The 24,006-nt window shown below is 39.6% G+C and overlaps 1 protein-coding gene and 1 non-coding gene across 2 annotated transcripts; both read left to right on the top strand.

Moving 5' to 3' along the window:
• Positions 1-3,488: 3,488 nt before the first annotated feature.
• On the top strand, positions 3,489-3,560 carry trnaa-ugc (transfer RNA alanine (anticodon UGC)). The gene has a single exon. It is a non-coding gene; the product is annotated as a tRNA-Ala (tRNA).
• A 6,190-nt stretch (positions 3,561-9,750) lies between these two features.
• On the top strand, positions 9,751-13,583 carry snai1b (snail family zinc finger 1b). Its single transcript, XM_077575995.1, has 3 exons — positions 9,751-9,983; positions 11,104-11,616; positions 12,856-13,583. Exons 1-3 carry the CDS (start codon positions 9,812-9,814, stop codon positions 13,038-13,040), a joined length of 870 nt encoding a protein of 289 aa, XP_077432121.1. The 5' UTR covers positions 9,751-9,811; the 3' UTR covers positions 13,041-13,583.
• The last annotated feature ends 10,423 nt before the right edge of the window (positions 13,584-24,006 follow it).

The following is a 24,006-nucleotide window of genomic DNA, read 5'->3' as shown; positions in this document are numbered from 1 at the left end:
TGTACAATAAAAAAATATAGGTTTTCATAAAAAATGAAATGAAAGATTGTTAAACTAATAGAAATAGTTCACATGAATTTTTGACGTCTATAGTCGTCAATGGCTGCGTGAGTGGATGTTACAAGTGGAAACAAATAAACCACACCCAGCGTAGTTGTGTCTACAAGCACCTGACTTCCATTCCAACGCCTATTTAAAATGATTTTTTGTCTGCAAGTTGTCCTGCTTTTATCTGCCTTCTGTGAGATGATAGCAAGCGCTGCTTGAGCTTTGTTCAAGCAAGATGATAAGGTTCCGGCCTATACGGTTACCAGGTGCTAGGCAACTCACGCAGACGCGCAAACAAACAACGATTATTATGTGAGTGACGCAACAAGAACAGTCCGTGCGTGCGCTCGTGTTTTGTTCATACGTGAGGTGGAATTATCCGAACAAATAATGCCGAGTCTGGTTTCTGGCTTCTTTTTTTTTAGTCTCCACAACACAAAGGCCGAGCTTTGACACGATTCCCACAGTTTCCCCAAGCCGGCTGAAGAAATAGGTGAAAGTTCAGAGCCGGGCCTTGGCTGCCGTGCGCATGTTGATGTTCACGAATGTGACATTCGGCTTTACCGGCATCTTAACTCATTCACTGCCATTGACGACTATAGACAAGTCAAAAATTCATGTGAACTATTTCTATTAGTTTGTCATTTTTTTTCCATTTCGTTTTTTATGAAACCTAGAAGAAAAAAAATATATTGTACATTTATATATATTTATATATATACATATATATATGCGATTAATTACGATTACAAATTTTAATCGTCTGATGCCCCTCATTTAATTTTTTTTTTTAATTAGGGGCGTCAGGTGATTAAAAATTTTAATTGTGAATAATTGCGTGACTTCACTAGTTAACTAACAATCTGTTCTGAATGTACAATAAAAAAAAAAATCTAGGTTTTCATACTTTTGTAAGCAAATTTGGAATAAATCCAAATCCACTTTTGCCAATAAGTGTATGAAAACCTAGGAAAAAGAATATTGTAAATTTAGAACAGAGATAAAATTTGTGATTAATCGTGAGTTAACTAGTGAAGTCATGTGATTAATTACAATTTAAAAAAAATAATCGGATGACGTGCCTAATTTAAAAAATATATAAAAAATAAGAAGTGTTTAATCATAATTAATCGCATGATAATTTTATATCTGTTATTAATGTACAATAAAAAATATAGGTTTTCATAAAAAATGAAATGAAAGATTGTTAAACTAATAGAAATAGTTCAAATGAATTTTTGACGTCTATAGCCGTCAATGGCAGTGAATGAGTTAAAAATAAAAAGTGCTGCCTGTGAGCGCTTGAAGGTTTCGGTGTTGCCAAAAGATAAATTGACTCAGACAGCATGTTAACACTCGTTCTGTTTGTTTGGTGCTCTTTAATTGCTTCCTGTCTTCCTCAAGTGTGTCATACGAGGATGGTTTGTTGTAGCGTATTTTAAAAAGAGACCATTTGGAAACATGCCAATACAAAAAAAAAAAAAAAGCGCTGCCCCTCTTCGAACATGTTACGTAACAAAAGACGCCATGAGCAGAGCGGCACTCTGTGCTCATTTGACCACGGTGACCTTGTCATGTGTTTTGATTCCACCGTCTTTTGCAGCTTTTATGTTTGGTCCCTCCCCGATCTCCTTTCTGGCCTCTCTCTGCAGCATTAGTGGCTGTTTGCATATGATAAGCGCGTGTCGAGGGTGGCAAGGCAGATGAGACGTCAAACTGCATGTGACACAATTTTGGATGGCCTGAGGAAAAGGATTTGAATACTGATGACATACAGTGGGTATAAAAAGTGTACACACCCCTGTTCAAATGGCTTTTTTTCCCTGTGACACCTAGGTAATTAATTATGGGTGTCAAAATTTGTGAATTAATTTTGAGTTAATTTAAAGTCCTTTTAACACATGCGATTAATGACCACCCCTTACTTGGAAAGCCTGTACAGCAGAGACGTCCGCGTCAAAATTTAGCAGTAATAAATTTTACAAAAATGCATATATTTGTGGAGACTGAGGTCAAGTTGTATTTTCCAGTTTTAAAAACGTGCATAATTTCACAAGGTAGTTCATGTTAAAGATTAGATCGCTCTTAATATGATAAGAAAAATGCACTGAGCTGTCACTGTCTTACAAATGCAATTATGCCATCTAGTGGCAGAAAAATGACCTCAACGCAAATCAATATCATGCTTGTTTTTACAGTAGAGTTCATCTTTTTAATTTTAGCTTAATTTTATGAATTATTATGAAATTACTGTATCAATGATGCAGCCATATTTCTGTGAGTTTAAATGATTGGTGAAGCGGTATGTACACTTATGCAACCACATTATTTCAGTTGTTTATTTTATACTTTCCCTCTTGAAAAGATATAAACATTTGAATTTAAAATGGTTTATCTTGGTCTGTTTTTTTTTTACAGCAAAAAAACAACAACAGGCATTTGAACAGGGGTGTGTAGACTTTTTATATCCACTCTATCGGATTTTTATAGTCCGAGTGTGAAATGAATGAGCTCTGGAACAACTGATGAAACAAGACACACAAAGGTAAACATTTTTGAAGCTTTAGTGCTTTTACAGCTGGATTTTCCCTCAGGTGACATTTTAGCAGCTCGACGCTCTGCACTGCTCTGGGCCTCATGTTGCATACAGTTTGTTTATAAATGTTATCCTCAACTGCACTTTGTGGTCCTAAGATAACCCCTAAATACACATAATACTTAGCCAGCACAGACGCCACTTGATAGCTTCCTGTCCTCCATCCAAATTACACAACTGAGCTGATATAAAGCAAACACGCCCCTTTCATAGTTCAGGGAGATTCCCTGCAGTTCATTTAGCAGACAGAAAAAAAAAAGGGGGGGGGGGTGCGTCAGCTTTTCCCACCTTCTCTCCTTTCCTTTCAGAGCTCTTCCAAAGCCCCCCCATGCATGATGCATCCCTTCATGGAGTCCCTACAAGGCTTTGAGCGGACAGGCCCCGGAGGTGTCCTTGGCAAGGGGCAGCTGATAAACACTGCAAAAGCGAGGTTATGTGGGGGGGGGGGGGGGGGGGGGGGCTCTAATTCATGCTCCCCTGGAATCTCTCAAGAGAAATATTATAATTGGCCTTTTGGATGGTGAGAAAGCATCATATTGTTCATTTGAACGTATTTGCTGATATTTTTTCTTTCAGCAATGTTAGGTGGCTGAAGAATGAATGCCCGTCCTCTGCCCGCAAGGATATGCTGTACTTACAAAGTATGACCTGGATGCTAAAAATAGCAACAGGCAAGGTGAAGGTTAAAGTTGATTAAGTTGCGTATGAGAGCACATGGAAAACTTTAGATCATTAAATAATTGGAGTTGAACCATGTTCATATATAATGTTTTCGACAACTATTTTATCATAATTATAATTGTATAATATATAAATAGATAAACAGGCGGCAATTAATTTACACGGGGATGTAGCTCAGTGGTAGAGCGCATGCTTTGCATGTATGAGGTCCCGGGTTCAATCCCCGGCATCTCCACATTTTTGATCCGAACTCGTTGTTAGCGCGCGATGTGCAACAAGCAAAGCTAATCAAATCATCCAGACGACCAGTGCAAAGGTTTGACAATATGAATGCAAAGTAAACGGTTTAATTTATCGACGTGCAGGTTCTTAGCTTTCAGAGAGCAATTAATTAACAAAATGCAACATCATACATTGGTGGTTGTCGAACTTAAGTATTTAATATTAAACATACTGTCAAAACTAAACGCCGCGTTCGTAAAAATGGAATTTATGAAGACAATTTTGTGTTGCTGTTGTGCCCTTACACAATACAAAGGTCAGTTATGGCCATCCTGTTGACATCATGTGCCATTTTGGGCCACATGAAAAGCTGATGGTGAACCATAAAAATAGTAATAACAAAATTTTTTTGAACCCAAATTGTATATGTTATGTTTCACCTGTCATGATTGTTTATATATTTCATAGTGTTAGCATATCATATTTTTGCTGTAAATAAGAAAATAGCCACTATCTACTTATTTAATTTTTTTTTATAAAGCCCACCTCACACAATTTCAAAATGAACTCTTTGGATAAGGATTATATTTATGTACATATAGTATCTCACATTACCAAAACGTCCTAAGAGTTCGCTTGTAAAATTGTGTTTCACGTGTTAAATATGTATCCAATAATGATTATGCATAACTCAACAGTTTGCCTAAAAACTCGACCGGTCATTTATTGGGGTTGGGCTGCTCTCTTGTGGTTGCTTTCATATTTGTTTCTGTTGCTGCGATTCCCCGTTCGAACACTCGGGAGCGCCAGATAGCAGATTATTATTATTATTATTATTAATTTATTTATTTATTTTTGAGAGATTGGTCATTTCATTTGATACTGTTTACATTAAATATAATACAATTTTAAACATATATATATATATATATATTTGTACTAACCAAAAAGCCCATGCTTTAATTTGAAGCTAGAAATCACAGATATAACTTACTTACAAATTTAGAATAGATAATTTGGTCCTATCAAACTTGATTTATAAAGCACTTGTTGTACATGGCAACGTACTTCTTGCTTCTCATTTTCACATGATTAAAACCAACCTTTGCGTGTCCTGACTTTTGGAATGGCAAAAGGCTGGAGCCGGAGGACGTCTGAACTCGCGAGGGTTCAAACTGTAAGGTAGAAGAAGTTCAGAGAGATAAGAAGGCGCAAGGCCATTAGCTAAAAAACAACAACTTTAAAAGCAATACTGAATGTACTGCCACCAACTCTGGTCTTTGTCAGGACACGCGCTGACGAGGGCTGTAATAATTTTAAGCTTTAAATGCATTTTTTTTGGGGGGGGGAGGGGGTTGCATTACCGTACTCAATCCAATGAACAAAGATACACTTTTGCATATCATGAGCATAACAATGGAAATTCACTCTCTTCCTCCTGATAACATTATCAAGTGGGAACATATGTAATTTGAACAATAAAGGGCCTAGAATTGAACCTTGAGGCACACCACATTTTATTTCGTAGACTTGTTAGGAACACATATCCTTTTTTTTTTCTTTGTAGCTCAAAAATGGTAAATTATTAGTATTGTTAAGAGGTCAGATAGCATTTTCTCACAATTTGCACACAGGTGGTCTTGTTGGCATGTTTGTTTGGTGATAAATAGCTTGACCAGCAGATGACCTTTAATGGCGCCATATACAGTATTGAATACTGTGGACATACGAGACATTATGACTTTGTAGTTGTAAAACATCCATAACAGAAATAACTGTCATCACGTCCTAAAAAGATGTTCCTCTGAGGCCAACGTTGAATTGTGATGATTGCTTTTATGTAACGCAATCAATAGCCACCATGAAGCGGCGGAACGACGGGCCAAATAGCAAACATGACTTTGTGTCGTTAATGATCTGCTGGTGACGGACGTATTGACAAAAAATATGTTCATTTGTGTGCGCTGTAAAAGTTTGCTCAATATTTCAATACAATATTTCAACATGACAATTCCGAGATGTGCTATCAGGTTTAGGAGAAATGTTTGACGTGATGGAAAAAGAATCTCCTTACGCAAGAGTGATATTTGTCTAAATTGAATGGCGCCTCAAATTAAATCACAATTGCACATTTTTGACTTTCTTATCGCTTATCTAACCCTAACCCTAGTTTAAAATCCTAATTTGAAACCCTCACCCAGATTAAAACTCTAATTTGAAACATTAACCAAAGTTTGAAACCCGAACACTATTTTAAAACCCCATCCCTAGTTTTAAATTCTTATTTGAAACCCCCAAACCTGATTTACAAGCATAATTTGAAACCCCACCCTGAGTTTGAAACCCTAATTTTATACCCTAATCTGAAACCCCCTTTGAAATTTGAATTTGAAACCATAAACCTAGTTTTCAACCCTATTTCAAAACCCCGATTTGAAACCCTAAACACGTTCAAACACAAATTTGAACCCACAACCATTGTTTGAAGCCTTTGTTGAAACCCTAAACCTAGTTTAAAAACTCTCATTTAAAAACTACTACTACTACACTAAGCTCACTTTAAAACCCTAAATTGAAATCATAGCCATAGTTTGAAATCCTGTTTTGGATAAAGGTTTCAAATGAGGGTTTACCTAACTAGGATTGTTGTATAAAATTAATTTATTTGCTCCCAAAAACATATAAATACGTTCTATTTAAAATAGTACCATGCTACCAAAGACGTAGTTATACGTTTTTTATGCTAGCGCATACAGAAGGCTTTGATGCAGCCTCTGAACAGAAGAGAAGGCTTGAAGCAATGGTAGTTATTACAAAAACAACCAACAGGTGGCAGCAGAGTATAAGAGATCAACCAGGGTCATGTTGCAAAAAGCTAATTTAACCACAGTTCTAAACAGATTTGTGAATAACGATGAAACTTAGCTATATTCCAATGCTAATTGCGGCAAAACCAAAATAGAAACAAATATACTTTTTTTTGGTGATGAAAGAAGAGACTCTAATCTTTCATTTGGTAGGTTTCATGTCTTCATAGCAAAAGAACAGAATATTCTGTGGGCCGTGCAAAATCTGTCAAAATCCAGTAAAACAGCCGGGAGCGAAGGGGGTTGCTTCAGGCTGGGAGTGACTGAGTTAAGGTTTTAAAGTAAGATTAAGGTTTCAAATCAGGCATGTTGGTGTTTTAGGGGGACTGGAAGGGATTAACGGCATTTGCATTCATTTCAAACATCCCCAGGGGTCAATAATGTGTTGACATTAAATCATCTTTTCATTTTATAGACTTCCTTTTCAAAACCCACACAAACTGTGCTTAAGGTATGTGGGGGTCGAGATGGTTGCACTGCATGTGGGAGCGTTGGCGGCCTTCCTCGAGGAGAACCCAACCTCGCACCTGCCGAGCAACACTCATACATAAAGTATACGTATGCAAAAACAACAAGCGCTCACGACGCGCTCAATAGAGCAGCTCTGCCATTGTTGCTCCGTAGATCAAATCTCAAGCAGACAACTCGTCTTCTTTCAGATTCATTGGGGCAGCCGCATAACGAGGGCCAGCTGCAGAATCATATGAAACAAATGGAAATGCCGCTAAGTGGTCGTTACCTGAACGGTCCGAATGCGCTTGATTACTCAAGAGCCGTTTGCTTTTACATGCAAAATGGCACTTTGCAACCTGCACACAAAACACTTGTTGCAAGTCAAGGTGAGCGACGGCTTCTTTTTGAATAGGAAATAGCCCAGATATAAAATTGAGAATCACACCTCAACTTTTTTATATGAGATCTTCTTCCTCACGTGACTCGCTTTACAGCTGCACTTCGTCAAGATTTGTCCATTGGTTGTAATCTGTCTGATGAAGCTCATACATTTTTTTTTGCCAAAGGTGAAATTTGGAGGCGGCCATTTTGCATACAACTAAAGATTGTAGCACAAGGGAGTTCAAAGTCCGGCTCGGGGGCCACTTGTGGCCCACTGCAAGTTTTTTTTATTGGTTTGTCATATATTTTTTATCAAAAACACGATGATAGAACGCGTATATTGAAATATAGCACACTACTTTTTTTAAATACAAAAAATGTATATGTCTCTCTAAAAAAAAGATTAAAAAAAAAAGAAATAAAATAACATTTAAAAAAAGATAGCATACCTTTATGCATAGTTGAAAGACTTTTTATTTTCATTTTTTTATGTTAAAAAAAGTTGAATGAAAATTTGCCACATGCATGTTTTTTCTCATTTGCTCCCTTCAGTTGGACCTTCTGCAGCCTGTGAGATGCTACAAAAGTTGTTATTTTATATTATTCATCCATCCATCCATCATCTACCGCTTATCCGGCGTCGGGTCGCGGGGGCAGCAGCTTTAGCAGGGAAGCCCAGACTTCCCTCTCCCGAGCCACTTCAGCCAGCTCCTCCGACGGGATCCCAAGGCGTTCCCAGGCCAGCCGAGAGACGTAGCCTCTCCAGCGTGTCCTGGGTCGTCCCCGGGGCCTCCCGTCGGTGGGACATGCCCGGAACACCTCCCCGGGGAGGCGTCCAGGAGGCATCCGAACCAGATGCCCGAGCCACCTCAACTGACCTTTACTTTTATTCCTGTTCTTAACATATCTTACTTCTGTTTTTATTGTCTTTATTACAGGTTTTATGTCAAGATCTGTATTTTTGACTTTCTGACTACTGTCGGTGAGCCAAAGACAATTTTCCACCTGACTGAACAATAAATCATTTTTATTCTCTATTTTATTCTATTTAAAAATGAGAAAAAAAAACTAATATTGGAATGTTAGAACATGACATCACACATTTTTCAATGAATTATGAACACAATAATTATATTCCCATGATAAATGCAACAATGGCAACACTTATCGTATAAGTGCGCTGTCATGTTGAATCCCTGAAGCAACGGAGCCAAACATCTGCTCCGAGCTGAAAACTTGACATCTTGACGTCTTCTCCGGTTCACGAGGTCGCTTTGACCCGCTTGCAAGTAGCACAAATCGTCTGCACCAAAATGCTCTCCTCAAAACAATTAAACCGCAACACTGTGTAATCAGCTGTTTTCTTTTCACTCCCTCTGTGTGTTATCGATTGGATCTTTATTTCTATATGAGCCGCTAGACACAGATTGTATATCTCATAAAATTATACAGGGCAGCTCATCTGTCCCCTTTGCATGATTTTCAAATTTGCCGTGACAGTCCACCACCACCACCACAGCGAACGAACAACCCGCCTGACTTTCACGCGTCTCTGCTATTTGCTTTTTGTTTTTATTAGCGCGCTGCCCTCTGACCTCCAGTCTCCGTGGCGTCGGCGTCAACAAGCGTCTAACGACGTGTGAACTTTTTGGGCATGGCGTTACAATGGCGCCCACAGACAGGTGCACCCCCAAACGCATACCCCCTCCCCCTCCCCCAACGCACAGCTCAGCCTGCAACCAGTGGGAGCTTTAGGCTCCCTTTGCAATGTTAAGCAGGACCACTGCGGCATTCCAACAATACTGACACCTGATTTTTGATGAGTCCTTGTTGAGGACGACTAAAGATGAGGCGATGGAAATAATATAGCCCTATAGGATTGATTTATGACACCTATTACGCCTTCTTATTGTCTCTGTCAGCTAAGTCCATTTAGGTCCGGATCATATACGACAACGTTACATCGTATTCGGAGACCCCCCCCCCCCACCACCACCACCAAAGTCTTCCGCGTTATTCGTGAATTTCCTCCTCATGCAGCGCGTTATAAAGCCCCGAGCAACAAGTTGACACAAAAGCCATCGTAAAATGCGCATCTGGGTTGGGAAGGGATCTGAAAGCAGCTTTACTTGGATGCCTGTTGCTATTTTTGACTCACTTGGTTGATGTGTACATTTTTTTTAACAGCTAATCTGGTTGCAACGCGAATGAACGCCAACAGGGGGCGCCCAAGCTTCAGTGAACCCCATTTTTAGTCACCTAAACTGAATGTAGTTTATGTACAATTGAATTGTATTTATGGGGCTTGTTGCGAACACATTTTTATTTATTTTTTTAATGTGCCATTGTTTCCCTTTGTGAGCCATTAGCAGCGCAAGCAGCCATTCACGCACACGCACACGCACACGCGGCACCTGCGGTGAAGGAGCCGCTGCTGGGTGTGTCCTCGGGCCGGGACGCGCCCACCCACCCAGCCGCTTCCTTCCCCTCGTTACGCCGGTCACTATTTGAGGAGGCGACTCGACCGCACTGATTCCTTAGCACATTTTTGGAGCCTCGGTGGATGTTGTGCGGCCTTTCGGACTCCACGAAGCCTCTCGAAGACAAGGGGCCACTTCCGTGGGAAATACGAGTTTGTTTTCGAAAAGACATCATGCCTCGGTCATTCCTGGTCAAGAAGTATTTTTCCAGCAAGAAAGCATGCTACAGAGAAAGCCTGCTGGACAGCCAAACTGGTATGTTGGAGTTGTGCAAACTTTTCTTGAACTCTCTGAGAAGAGCAACATGTGTGAAAGACTTCCAAGAAGGAAAACAAGTTTAGCGTGTTAGTACTAGATTTAAGTTATGTGAGTTCACTATGTTCATCAGCTGTGCAACTTAAATGCTTGGGGGCAATTTTTGGCCACATAAGACCAATTTGACTTCCAGGACAAAAATGCTACTTTATATACGGACAAAGTACGTGCTTCTAAATGTCATATTTTTAAAATACATTTATAATATCAACTATCCTAACCCAACTAAGAGTTTGAAGCTAAAAAAAACAAAAAAAACACACACATACTGTGATTTTTTATTTTTTCCAGTGCATAAAAATGACTATTTAAAAGGACGGTGCAAAACTGCCTAACGACAAACCAACATAAAGTGCAAGATCTTATTTTGTGTATTTTCTTTACAAAATCCAACTCTCTCAAAATGTTAATCTACCAAGGTACATTTGTTCTGCATGTCATTCCAAATTCGAAAAAAACAAACAAATTAATTGCATTGCACATTAGAGCAGTATGTATGCGCAACTAAGACATGTCTGCGATCTAGTGGTGAAAGGTGATATTACATCTTAAAACTACATTCATAGTTTGCCACCCTCAAATTTGCTCATTTAACCCCCCCCCCCCCTTTTCCTCCAATATTAGTTTTTGTGAAAGAAATTTAATCAGTGGACGACTCAAGCCGCCAATTGCCCATACCTGATAAATAATTAATTAAATTAATTAATTAAATTGTCGTATTTATTGATTTATTGAAGTGGATATTTTGCTGTGACTGACTCACCATATCGCGCTATTTTGCCGTGAGTCGCACAAGAACCACAAATACCAATTATGCGCCAGTGACTGTGTGGGTTAGCGCATGCTAGGTCAGGAGTTTGATTCCTGCTACATTCGGTTACGGTTAGCCTATTTTAATTTTCGGTGGCAAAACAGAACTAAAACTTTGTGAAAAAACACGAAAGGAGGTGAAGCGAAGCAAGAGCCACACCCATTCCGGCGATTGACCAATCAGAGGTGTTCACTGCAAAATAGCCACATTAAAAAAAAAATGAAATCCACTCTGATTTCTTTTCGACAGCTTTTGTCCCAGAAAGCTTCCCCCGAGCTGACCTTCCAACCCAGAACCACAGCTCCGCCCTCACCTGCTACCCCTCAGCTCCATTCACGCCGGCCCCCCTTTCCCCAACGGCCCCGGCATCCCTCCCTCCATCACCACTCGGGCCTCTGGACCTCAGCAGCTCCCCGTTCAGCAGCAGCGGCGACGAGGACGAAGACAACGGCCGTTCTTCGGACCCCCCCAGCCCGGATGTCCTCCAAGCCGTCTACCACTGCATGCACTGCAGCGAGCGCTACACCTGCCTGTCGGCGCTGTCCCGCCACCAGTCGTCTCACCTGTGCGTCCCGTCGCTGCCCGTCGAGGCGTCGGCTTCTCGGCCCGCCTTCCATTGCAAACACTGCCCCAAGGAGTACACCAGCCTGGGCGCCCTGAAGATGCACATCCGCTCGCACACGCTGCCGTGCGTGTGCACCACCTGCGGCAAGGCCTTCTCCAGACCGTGGCTGCTGAGGGGACACATCCGCACGCACACAGGTTGGTCTGAGGGTTATTATTTCAATATCAATGGGGAAAAGGGGAAAATTGAAGTCAACCCATAAGTATTCTTTATGATAATATGTGCCCTTTACTAGGCTAAAGACAGCATTCTGATGAACTCATTCACTGCCATTGATGGTTATAGACGTCAAAAAATCATTTGAACTATTTCTATTAGTTTACCATTTTTTCCCCACTTTTTTTTTCTGCATTTAAACCGATATAAAATGAGTGATTAATCATGAGTTAACTAGTAAAGTCATGCGATTAATTAATTTTTAAAATTCTAATTAATCACATGACTTCAATAATTAACTCATGATTAATATTTTTTTTTAATATCTGTTCTAAATGTACAATATATTTTTTTAAAAGGTTTTCATACTCTTATTATCAAAAGTGGAAAAAGTGAAAATGACACATTTGCTCAGAGCTCAACCAACTACCAATCACGGCTCAGCTTGAGTCAGAAAACAGGTGAGCCGTGATTGGTCGTTAGCTGAGCGTGGAGCAGTGATGTCATTTTCACTCAACAGCAAGTGACAAAATGGCTGCCTTCTGAGATGAATGAAAACGGATAGATTTTGCTGCTGCTTTTTTAAAAACTTTTTACTTTAAACAATGACATGAGTGTGTCTTAATTAATTTCATTTTAAGTTATTCATTAAGTATTTTATATATATATATATATATATATATATATATATATATAGGTGCAATGTTGATGTGCAAACTGCATAATGTTCCTTGGGCTCACAAAAATATGCCGTATACTAATATGTTCGATACACTTACCAATTAAATGATATATCTCAAGATGGCATTTATCCTTAAAATGGCCAGAAATGAATGTCAATTTCCTATTTTTCTAGTTTTTAATATCAGTTCATAAAACAGCCACAAGTCAAATGTATCAAACGTCTGCAGTATAGCGCCAACTACTGGCGAGGAGGACTTTCCCAATGTTTGATTTGGTTTTGCCTTTGTTATCGGCGCGTGATATCGGCAGCTTCCATGAGTACCCGATACCTTAGCATCGGTACTTCCGCATCCTTCCTCGTAATAGATTTGGACGGGGGCCTACTACTCCTGTATTTTCATCTTTTACCGATTAACCAATTATCAAAATAGTTATCAATTCCAAAAAAAGAAAACAAATTCCAGAAAAAAAAAAGTTATCAATTAATCTGGGAATTGTTGCACGTCTAAGCTCAAGCTTTGATTGATTTCCCTCAGGTGAGCGTCCTTTCGCCTGCCAACACTGCAACCGGGCCTTCGCCGACCGCTCCAACCTGCGAGCGCACCTGCAGACGCACTCGCAAGTGAAGAAGTACCAGTGCGGCTCCTGCTCTCGCACCTTCAGCCGCATGTCCCTGCTGCACAAACACAACGCCTCGGGATGCGGCAACCCCGCCTCATAGACGGGACCCGCCCGCGTTCCCACCAGCAGCCCTCCCCCGGTGGCCCCCCGTTTCCACCCGGAGGACTCTTCTTTTTCTACTACTTGAGTGCCTTTTTGATTTCAGAAGTGAGGTTTCAGATGAGCCGCCGTCCGTCAACGGTGCGAGCACGTATGACACGAGAGCAGCTGGACATGCAGTTAAATCCCAGGAAGCTCCCATTGGTGCCGGCCGGTCCGGGACTGCAGCTGCTTGGGTGTGTTTTTGGTGCGTACGCGTGGATGCCATTCCTTATTATACATACAAGATGTGTGTGTGTTGAGACAGCTGCCTGTGAAGGTGGGCGACAGGTGACCTCCTCTCACCCATCTTCTTGGCAGCGTGTGAACCGACCACTAAAGCTTGACCAAAAGGACCCAGTTTGCATCTGCAGCATTTCTCTGGCGTCTTAATGGTGTGTGTTTTTAATATTTTCATATCATGATTTTATCGACTATTTTGTTCATCACCTGCGTTCCCCCCCTTCCTTGTCACATGTAAATAAAAGCCTTGTTGTAGAAAATACTGCACCCTGTCATGGTGTTTGTTTGAAACGCTTGGGAATTAATCAACATTTCAGCAAGCATTGTAGCGACTCGCAACTCCGAGTGAGTTCATCAGGACAGATGCGACAGGTTCTCAATGGGAAGATAGAGTTGTGTGCGTTAGTGGGAGTGGCTTTGTGTGATGGTGAGTGATTTGGGGGGGTGGTACCTGCACACACCTGCCAGCCTGTCAGCACGCACTTGGATGAACACGTGGACAACATACAAGACTGGAGCCGGTGAGTGACGGAGAAGTGGTCTGTGTGTCATTCTCTGTTGACAAGCAAAAATTTATTAATTTTAATCCAACACAAACTAAATGGGGGAAAAAAGACTGACAGAATCTTCCAAAAAAAAAAAAAAAAAAGAATCTTCCGCCAAAATTAGTGCATTAATTTTGAGTTAATTTAAAGTTCCTTTAATGCTACTATTTTTTTTAACACGTGATTAATGACCGCCCCTTGGAAAGCCTGTACTGGGGGAATTCCAGTTGCAAAAATTTGAGTAAAAAAAAAAAGAAGCTATATATATATTAGGGGTGTCAAAATTAGTGCATTAATTTTGAGTTAATTTAAAGTTCCTTTAACGCTACCAATGTTTTTTAATACGTGATTAATGACCGCCCCTTGGAAAGCCTGTACTGGGGGAATTCCAGTCGCAAAAATTTGAGTAAAAAAAAAAAGAGAAGCAATATATATATATATTAGGGGTGTCAAAATTTGTGCATTAATTTTGAGTTAATTTAAAGTTCCTTTAACGCTACCAATGTTTTTTAACATGTGATTAATGACCGCCCCTTGGAAAGCCTGTACTGGGGGAATTCCAGTCGCAAAAATTTGAGTAAAAAAAAAAAAGAAGCAATACAGTATATATATATATATATTAGGGGTGTCAAAATTAGTACATTAATTTTGAGTTAATTTAAAGTTCCTTTAACGCTACAAATGTTTTTTAACACGTGATTAATGACCGCCCCTTGGAAAGCCTGTACTGGGGGAATTCCAGTCGCAAAAATTTGATAAAAAAAAAAAGAAGCTATATATATATATATATATATATATATATATATATATATATATATATTAGGGGTGTCAAAATTAGTGCATTAATTTTGAGTTAATTTAAAGTTCCTTTAACGCTACCAATGTTTTTTAACACGTGATTAATGACCGCCCCTTGGAAAGCCTGTACTGGGGGAATTCCAGTCTCAAAAATTTGAGTAAAAAAAAAAAAAGAAGCAATATATATATATATATTAGGGGTGTCAAAATTAGTGCATTAATTTTGAGTTAATTTAAAGTTCCTTTAACGCTACCAATGTTTTTTAACACGTGATTAATGACCGCCCCTTGGAAAGCCTGTACTGGGGGAATTCCAGTCGCAAAAATTTGAGTAAAAAAAAAAAGAAGAAGCAATATATATATATATATTAGGGGTGTCAAAATTTGTGCATTAATTTTGAGTTAATTTAAAGTTCCTTTAACGCTACTATTTTTTTTTTTTAACACGTGATTAATGACCGCCCCTTGGAAAGCCTGTACTGGGGGGAATTCCAGTCGCAAAAATTTGAGTAAAAAAAAAAAAGAAGCAATACAGTATATATATATATATTAGGGGTGTCAAAATTAGTGCATTAATTTTGAGTTAATTTAAAGTTCCTTTAACGCTACAAATGTTTTTTAACACGTGATTAATGACCGCCCCTTGGAAAGCCTGTACTGGGGGAATTCCAGTTGAAAAAATTTGAGTAAAAAAAAAAAGAAGCAATATATATATATATATTAGGGGTGTCAAAATTAGTGCATTAATTTTGAGTTAATTTAAAGTTCCTTTAACGCTACCAATGTTTTTTAACACGTGATTAATGACCGCCCCTTGGAAAGCCTGTACTGGGGGAATTACAGTCACAAAAATTTGAGTAAAAAAAAAAAAAGCAATATATATATATATATATTAGGGGTGTCAAAATTAGTGCATTCATTTTGAGTTAATTTAAAGTTCCTTTAACGCTACCAATGTTTTTTAATACGTGATTAATGACCGCCCCTTGGAAAGCCTGTACTGAGGGAATTCCAGTCGCAAAAATTTGATTAAAACAAAAAAAGAAGCAATATATATATATATATATTAGGGGTGTCAAAATTAGTGCATTCATTTTGAGTTAATTTAAAGTTCCTTTAACGCTACCAATGTTTTTTAACACGTGATTAATGACCGCCCCTTGGAAAGCCTGTACTGGGGGAATTCCAGTCACAAAAATTTGAGTAAAAAAAAAAAAAGCAATATATATATATATATATTAGGGGTGTCAAAATTAGTGCATTCATTTTGAGTTAATTTAAAGTTCCTTTAACGCTACCAATGTTTTTTAATACGTGATTAATGACCGCCCCTTGGAAAGCCTGTACTGAGGGAATTCCAGTCGCAAAAATTTGATTAAAACAAAAAAAGAAGCAATATATATATATATATATATATATTAGGGGTGTCAAAATTAGTGCATTCATTTTGAGTTAATTTAAAGTTCCTTTAACGCTACCAATGTTTTTTAACACGTGATTAATGACCGCCCCTTGGAAAGCCTGTACTGGGGGAATTCCAGTCTCAAAAATTTGCGTAAAAAAAAAAGAAGCAATATATATATATATTAGGGGTGTCAAAATGAGTGCATTCATTTTGAGTTAATTTAAAGCTCCTTTAACGCTACTAATGTTTCTTAACACGTGATTAATGACCGCCCCTTGGAAAGCCTGTACTGGGGGAATTCCAGTCGCAACGCAGCAGACACGTCCACGTCAATACTAAATATAATAATAATGCATATATTTGGGACCGGGGTTGTATTTTACAATTTTAAAAATGTGCAGAATTTCACAAGTTACTTCCTGTTAAAGATGAGATCAATCTTAATATGAAAATAAAAATGCACTGTGCTGTCACCAATGTCTTACAAATGCAATTATGCCATCTAGTGGCAGTAAGATGAGCTCAACACAAATCAATATCACACTCGATTTTTTTACAGTACAGTACATCTTTTTCATTTGAACTCAATTTTAGGATTTCTTATGAAATTACTGTATAAAATACTAAAAGATGCAGATGCATATTTCCATTTAACATTTTTTCAACATTTATTGTACATTTAGAACAGATATAACATTTGCGATGAATCATGAGTACACCATTGAAGTCACGCGATTAATTACGCTGAACCTTTTTTAATCGCTTGACACCCATTTTTGGAACTGGAATAAATCCTGTGATGTATGTGCGCGGAGCCAGTTTAGACCCGATGTTGGTAATTTCACAGACGAAGTGTGCTGTGGGAACGGTCACGGCCAATCAAAGCGGTTCGTTTAAATGCGTGAGTTTCATAACAAGCCTTTGTAAAGCTACATTAGCTTGTTAGCAACCACAATCAGTCAGAAACATGACCGCGATCCATCAAATGTTCAATCATTCAAGTGTTTAAAGCGTTATTATAATCACATGTAATATCATATGTAAGATACAGTTGTTTGCATAAGTTTACACACCCTGGCAGAATTGTATTCAAGCAAAATGAGTGATCAGGCGAGAACATATTTAAGTTGTAAAAGTTGTAATGGGAGTCATTTTAAACTGCAGCTGCTGCCTTGAGGTATGCGTTCACTTCGATACGCGACCATGCTCGTAACTCAAAACACTTGTATTGTAAATCATCTCTTCCCATTGAAATGAATGAACATGCCATTATTCCGCTTGAGCCTGCTCCCCAAAAACAGCAAACATTTTTATAATGTGCTTTTTTAAAAAAAAAAAAAGAAAGAAGGAAAGTAGCACTCTATGATAGTGTACTTAAAATAATTAAATAGAGTGCGAAAGAAATAAACAGTTTGTGCATTACAATTTATTGCATCAGTTACTGCTGTTTCTGATGTTCCTGCCTTGGCCACCGGAGGCAGTATAGTCTATCCACGCAGACTGACACAATAAGCTGCTTTGTACAATGATATTGATCTTCTTCTTTTTTTTTTTTTTTGGCAAAGGATGAAGAAAATACGCCTGTGAGAATTGTGATTTTGTATGCCTGCATGTGTCCTGCCACCATTTGTTTTCAAATATCCGTTGCTTAAAGTGTTCCAAGGCTGTGACTACCGATGCTAATCGTTAACACGTCAATGGAGTTTCCCATTGTATATTAGCATAGAGCTTGCGCAGTTTTAAATTAGGGATGGGCGAGTACCAATACTAATAATATGGAGTGGCATTCAACAACCTGAGGTCTCTTCTTTTTTTTCTTCTTTTTTTTAAGAAATGTACACTATTTTCCAAAGTTCTCAGAGAATGCTAAAGTGAGTTGATACCACTTCCTGCTCTCACCAGAAACCCCACAGACGTGTCTCGTCTCAGCTCGTACGGCCATCTGCCCCGCAAAACTTTTGTTACCTCAGAAGAACTTTGGGCGGAAGTGTGTGCTGAGTGCTTACAGCTGAGGGCCGACATATGGCAGCAACGTGTCTAGCGATCCCCCGCTGCCCTCCTGACCCGCACGCACTGACGCCAGCGTGTCTTGGTGAGGTAACAACGAGTTTCCTGCAATAGCTCCTAGTGTTGAGAGGTGGATGCACATGTGTGTATGTTAGGGAAGGGGGGGGGGAGAGAAGCTGCATCTCAGCTTGCATGACTTAGCTCGCCCAATGTAAACACCCCCGCAAAGACTACACACATATGCTTGGGACGCTCACGACACACTTTTTTTTTTTTGCGTCATCTAAGCAAAAAAACTGAATTATACTGGCAGTTTTGAAATCCAACTCTTGTGGTGTTTAAGAGACAGTCCATCACGTTGTCGCTTTGAGGCAATGAGGTCACCGCCGCCGCGTGGGTGCGCGTCCACGTTTGGGAGATCATATTGTGGGCCTCAAAGTGCTCCAGTGTTGGCAAGTGTCACACATGCAGCCCCTAACTAATGTGACATTCCGCAGCCATTAGTGACAGACATACAATACTGCCGTGTCACAGCGAGACGGCGGCTCCGTCTGTTGCACTTTAGTCAAAGTAATCATGTGATTCCCCCCCCCCAGCAGGAAATCGTATTAAAGTGGGAAAAGTTGGGGATTGCCATTCATTTAGAATTTTCACAATGAAAGAATCCAATATCAGCATCACTAATTATTTGAGAACGTCCGTTTATATCCTCTAACTTCAGCAAGGTCGCGGGGGTCACGCTCCCTGACATGATCATCTGCCGATCACGAGGGCAACAGGAAGGCAGACAACTCCCATTCACACCAACAGTAGTCTTCAAATCATCTTTTTTTTTTTTTAAATCTGAGATCCCAAACAAGCACAGGAAGGACACCCTGCTAAACAAATAGCGAGTGCAAACGCAAAAGCCGACAAGTGCCATTTCAACTCATTCACTGCCATAAATTCATTTAAAAAAAAGATTATTAAAAATTAGGGGCAAGAGGCGATTAAATATTTTTTTCTTAAAAAAAACACATTATTTCATTTTTTATTTATTTAAAAAATGTAAATCGGGAGTTAATTAGTGAAGTCATGTGATTAATTACATTTAAAAATTGTAATCGCCCGACACCCCTAATTTAAAAAAACAAAAAAACAAAAAACAAAACCTTATTCATTTTTTATTTAATTTTTTTTAAAGAAAAGATTAGTAATAATTAGGGGCATCGGGCGATTAAAATTTGTAATCGTAATTAATCGCATGACTTCACTAGTTAATTCATGATTAATCAAAAAAATGTATATATCGGTTCTAAATGTACAATAAAAAAAATTCTAGGTTTTCCTATTCTTGTTAACAAAAGTGGGGAAAAATGTTAAACTAATAGAAGTAGTTAAAATTGTTATTTTTTACGTTTATAGCCGTCAATGGCAGTGAATGGATAAAAAAAGAGGAAAAAATTAAAAATTCAGGGCGTCAGGCGATTAAAGTTTTTAATTGTAATTAAATCGCATGACTTCACTAGTTAACTCACGATTAATCACAAATTTTATATTGGTTCTAAATGTACAATAAAAAAATTCTAGGTTTTCATACTCTCGTTAACAAAAGTGGAAAGAAATGTTAAACTAAGAAATATTCAAATGAATTTTTGACGTTTATAGCCGTCAATGGCAGTGAATGAGTTAACTGCTTAATTCATTGGCTTTCACACTTTTTATTTGGCGCCTAACATTAAAAACAAGGCAGCTTAAAAACAAGGAAGTGGTTTTAGTCGTAAAAATTATATTATTGTAATAATTTTAAATTAAAATGTATGTACCATTCAAGTTAAAAGGGTAGTCAAGTCAAACATTTTCTTAGTAATATGTTCTATGTGCCCTCACTATAGTCTAAATACAATATTCAGATTTCCCGCATTTGTGGATATGTATAAAGCAGAAAAATCCACCTGTTTTGATCCATCTCAGCAGGCGGCCATTTTGCCTCGGGGGGCGGCCATTTTGACTGTAGTGCCACTTACTTTTGACTGGTCATGTGACATGCGCAAGTTGAGCCCTTTTTTATATTCAGTTGACAAGTGGCAAGGCAAAATGGCCGCCACCCCCCTCCCAGGACAAAAATGGCCGTCCCCTGAGATGGGTCAAAACAGGCTTACTTCATTAAATTCTTGTTTATATGGTTACATGTGCATTACTTTTGCCCCCCTAAAGGAAGGTCTGAGGTCTGGGGATGGGTATAAAATTTGAAAAGCTTTAACCTGGAACAATTAAAGAAAAGAAAAGAGAAACAAGCGTTGCATGTGAGTAACACCACAAATCACATGACACAAACTTTTCCCAGCACTTTTTGCTTGACTCAGCGTACATAATTTGTGGTAACGTTTGGGTCACAGGAAGTGGCCTGTCGGTAGTGTTTGGCTTCCAAAACAGTGTTGATGTGAAGCATCTGGGTGCGACTGCTGCATATGTACTGGAGGACTTTTTTGTGGGACTTTTGAAGGATGCTGAGGATGATCGTGTGGATGTCGCTGGGAGCACAACTGGCAGGTTTGTGGCACTGATTCACTGGCGGATCCCATTCCAGCCGGGGGTGGGGGAAGGGGAGGTGGGGGGGGGGTTGTTAAGTCACTGGGTTAAAGTTTCAAGCTCTCTCTCCAAGCTGTGGTGATGTTACATGGAAAATTCCACTTTTTTCCATGTACAGTGATGCCTTAAGATACATCTTTGATGTATTCCGTGACTACGCTTGTAACTCAAAGCACAACTCTCAAATCCGCTTTTTTTTTTTTTTTTTTTTGCGAGAGCAGGCAGACTGTCCTCGTCCTACGGTTGAATTTGAGACTTGATCAAGCGTTAACGTGCATGCATTGATCGGCATGTGTGGCTTCTACCAATCGGGACCAGTTCTACCCAGCGCAGGATATGGCCTCCAGCAGGGGGTAGACGCACCATTTCCTGTCCACATCCGTACTCCTGATGTCCCATTCAATGGGCCGTGTGCGCTTGCGTGAGTGTTTCTTTCTCAATACAGACGTTTGTCTGTCCCACGGGGTCAGAGGGGGGGAGGATGAGCCAAACAGGCCGTGATGGTAAACAGATGATGTGTGAACAGGGGGAACCTCGTGTCAGTGCCCGTTCCCGTTTCGACATTGTACGGCGGTGCCTTCACGCACGAGCACATTTTTGGAGATACGAGCCATTTGTTTGCTTTGATTTGTAAATTGGAGTCCTGTATGATAGAAATGAATGAAATAAACAGAAGTTTGGCAAATATTGAACTATTCATCAAAATATAGCTTCAAGCCACTCCCAGTTTACTGTCAAACCAAAAGAGAATTTCATGTTGTGTATTTAAAACAACCACATACTGCATCTGTGCCTTATCGGAAAGTTGTCTTAGCTTCATGCAAACAAAGAAGGTAAAACGCCACTGACATGTTAATGGTCAGGTTTGGGGAGTAACGGATCGCCGTTACGTGATCAGATTGCAAAAAAAAAAGTAACTCTATTCCATTACAGTTACAGGAAAAAAAAACATGTAATCAGATTACAGGTACATTTATTAAAAATGGGGATTACTTCGAGGGATTACAATTTCTACGATGAGAGAGAGTGCGAAAGAGGGCGAGAGAGAGAGAGAGAGAGAGAGAGCGTGTGCACGCCCGCGCAAGTGGGACTGTTGCTACATGTCAGGGAGGTGGGAACGAACGAACGATCTTAATTCGAAACTCGAAATTAATCGCTTACCTCTTCGGGACGGCAAGAGCATGATTTTCATTGTAGGAGCATGCGTGCATGGCCCCCAACAAAATGCTTACTAGAAATGAAGGTGAAAGGCTTCTTCACTTCGCTGGCGTTAAACTGCTCTTTTAGACGTCCGCACAAGTTGATCCGCGTTCACATTCATCCCTCTCAAGTTTGGGCTTCGGGAAATGAATAAAAAATGCATCCTTCATATGTGGACGTGTCGGGAGTCGTTTCTGAGAGTTCCAGAACAGCTGCGTTTACTCGGCATGTTTTTTCTCCGGAGATAAACGAGAACAAAACAAGCGCTACTAGCACAGGTCGTTAATAACCTGGCTTCATTTTTGACCTCCTCCCGGTTCAAGCTGCTGAAGTCACGTGACCTTGCGGCCTAAAAATAGCATTCGCGCGGTACCCCATGGATTGCAGCATTAAATCATTTTGTTTCAATCTGTGCATTCTATTTATGTTGCTATTACTTTGTCAGGAGGCATCAACTGCTCAAGGGCCCCCTATCATGCATGTTTTAGATGTTTCCCTCATCCAGCACCTGATTCAAATGATCAGGATCGTTATCAGGCTTCTGCAGAACTTGCTGATGAGCTGATCATTTGAATAAGGTGTGTTAGAGGAGGGAAGAATCAAAAAAAGGGTGGCAGAATAGGGGCCCTCGAGGACCAGGGTTGATGACCTCTGACAGGGAGTAATCTATGCAACTATTTATCCATCCTTCCATCCATCTGTTTTTCATCCAACCATACACCCACCCATCCATCCGTGTATTTTATCCATCCATGTTTATTCATCCATCCATCCATCTATTCATTTATTCATCCATCCATCCACCTGTCCATCCATTTTTCATCCATCCATCTATCTGTTCATCCATCTCTCCATCCATCTATTCATCCACCCATCCATCCATCCATTTATTCATCCATCCATCTGTTTATTCCTCCATCCATCAATTTACCTCTCCATCCATCTGTTCATCCATCTATTCATTTATCCATCCTTCCATCCATCTGTTTTTCATCCAACCATACACCCACCCATCCATCCGTGTATTTTATCCATCCATGTTTATTCATCCATCCATCCATCCATCTATTCATTTATTCATCCATCCATCCACCTGTCCATCCATTTTTCATCCATCCATCTCTACATCCATCTATTCATTTATTCATCCACCCATCCATCCATGCACCCATCCATCCATCCATCCATCCACCCATCCATTTATTCATCATCCATCTGTTTATTCATCCATCCATCCATTTACCCCTCCATCCATCCATCTATTCATTTATTCATCCATCCAGCCACCTGTTCATCCATTTTCATCCATCCATCCATCTATCCATCCATCCATCCATCCATCCATCCACCTGTTCATCCATCCATCCATCTATTCATTTATTCATCCATCCATCCACCCATCAACCTATCCATCCATCCGTTTATCCATCCATCCACCTGTCCATCCATTTTCATCCATCATCTATCTGTTCATCCATCTCGCCATCCATCTATTAATTTATTCATCCATCCATCCATCTGTTTATTCATCCATCCATCCGTTTACCCCTCCATCCATCCATCTATTCATTTATTCATCCATCCATCCACCTGTTCATCCATTTTCATCCATTCATTTATTCATCCATCCATCCACCCATCAACCTATCCATCCATCTGTTTATCCATCCATCCATATATTCATCCTTGCATCCACCCGTTCATCCATTTTCATCCATCCATCCATCTGTTCATCCATCTATTCATCCACCCATCAACTTATCCATCCATCCATCCATATATTCATCCATCCATCCACCTGGCCATCCATCCATCCATTTATTCATCCATCCATCTGGTAATCCATCCAACCATCCAGGGCAGCTGTGGCTACTTAACTATTTAATCGCCACCACAGTGTGAATGTGTAAGTGCAAGAATAATGTATCCATTCCATTGTAAAGCATCTTTTGAGAGTCTAGAAAAGCACTATATAGATCTGATGCATTATTATTATCCATCCACCCATTGTTTTTTTTGTTTTTTACATTTGCACACAAGAAATAGCTCATATAAAAAAAACTAATACTAAAACTAATAAAAACTCAACTAAATCTAAGCAAATAAAAACCTAATACAAAACCACACACAAGACGGGCGAGTTCACCCTGCGTGTGCAG

The sequence above is a fragment of the Vanacampus margaritifer genome, chromosome 1 (assembly GCF_051991255.1).
Source record: "Vanacampus margaritifer isolate UIUO_Vmar chromosome 1, RoL_Vmar_1.0, whole genome shotgun sequence".
Classification (NCBI taxonomy): Eukaryota; Metazoa; Chordata; class Actinopteri; order Syngnathiformes; family Syngnathidae; genus Vanacampus; species Vanacampus margaritifer.
Note: the sequence above shows the minus strand (reverse complement) of the source record. Positions and strands in the feature narration are given on the sequence as shown.

What these genes read in the sequence shown, in the direction of transcription:
- snai1b (XM_077575995.1), top strand. Translation starts at nt 9,812, where the DNA reads ATGTTGTGCGGCCTTTCGGACTCCACGAAGCCTCTCGAAGACAAGGGG. An exon ending in CCTGCTGGACAGCCAAACTG is followed by an intron (nt 9,984 to 11,103) that starts GTATGTTGGAGT and finishes TCTTTTCGACAG; the next exon opens with CTTTTGTCCCAGAAAGCTTC. An exon ending in ACACATCCGCACGCACACAG is followed by an intron (nt 11,617 to 12,855) that starts GTTGGTCTGAGG and finishes GATTTCCCTCAG; the next exon opens with GTGAGCGTCCTTTCGCCTGC.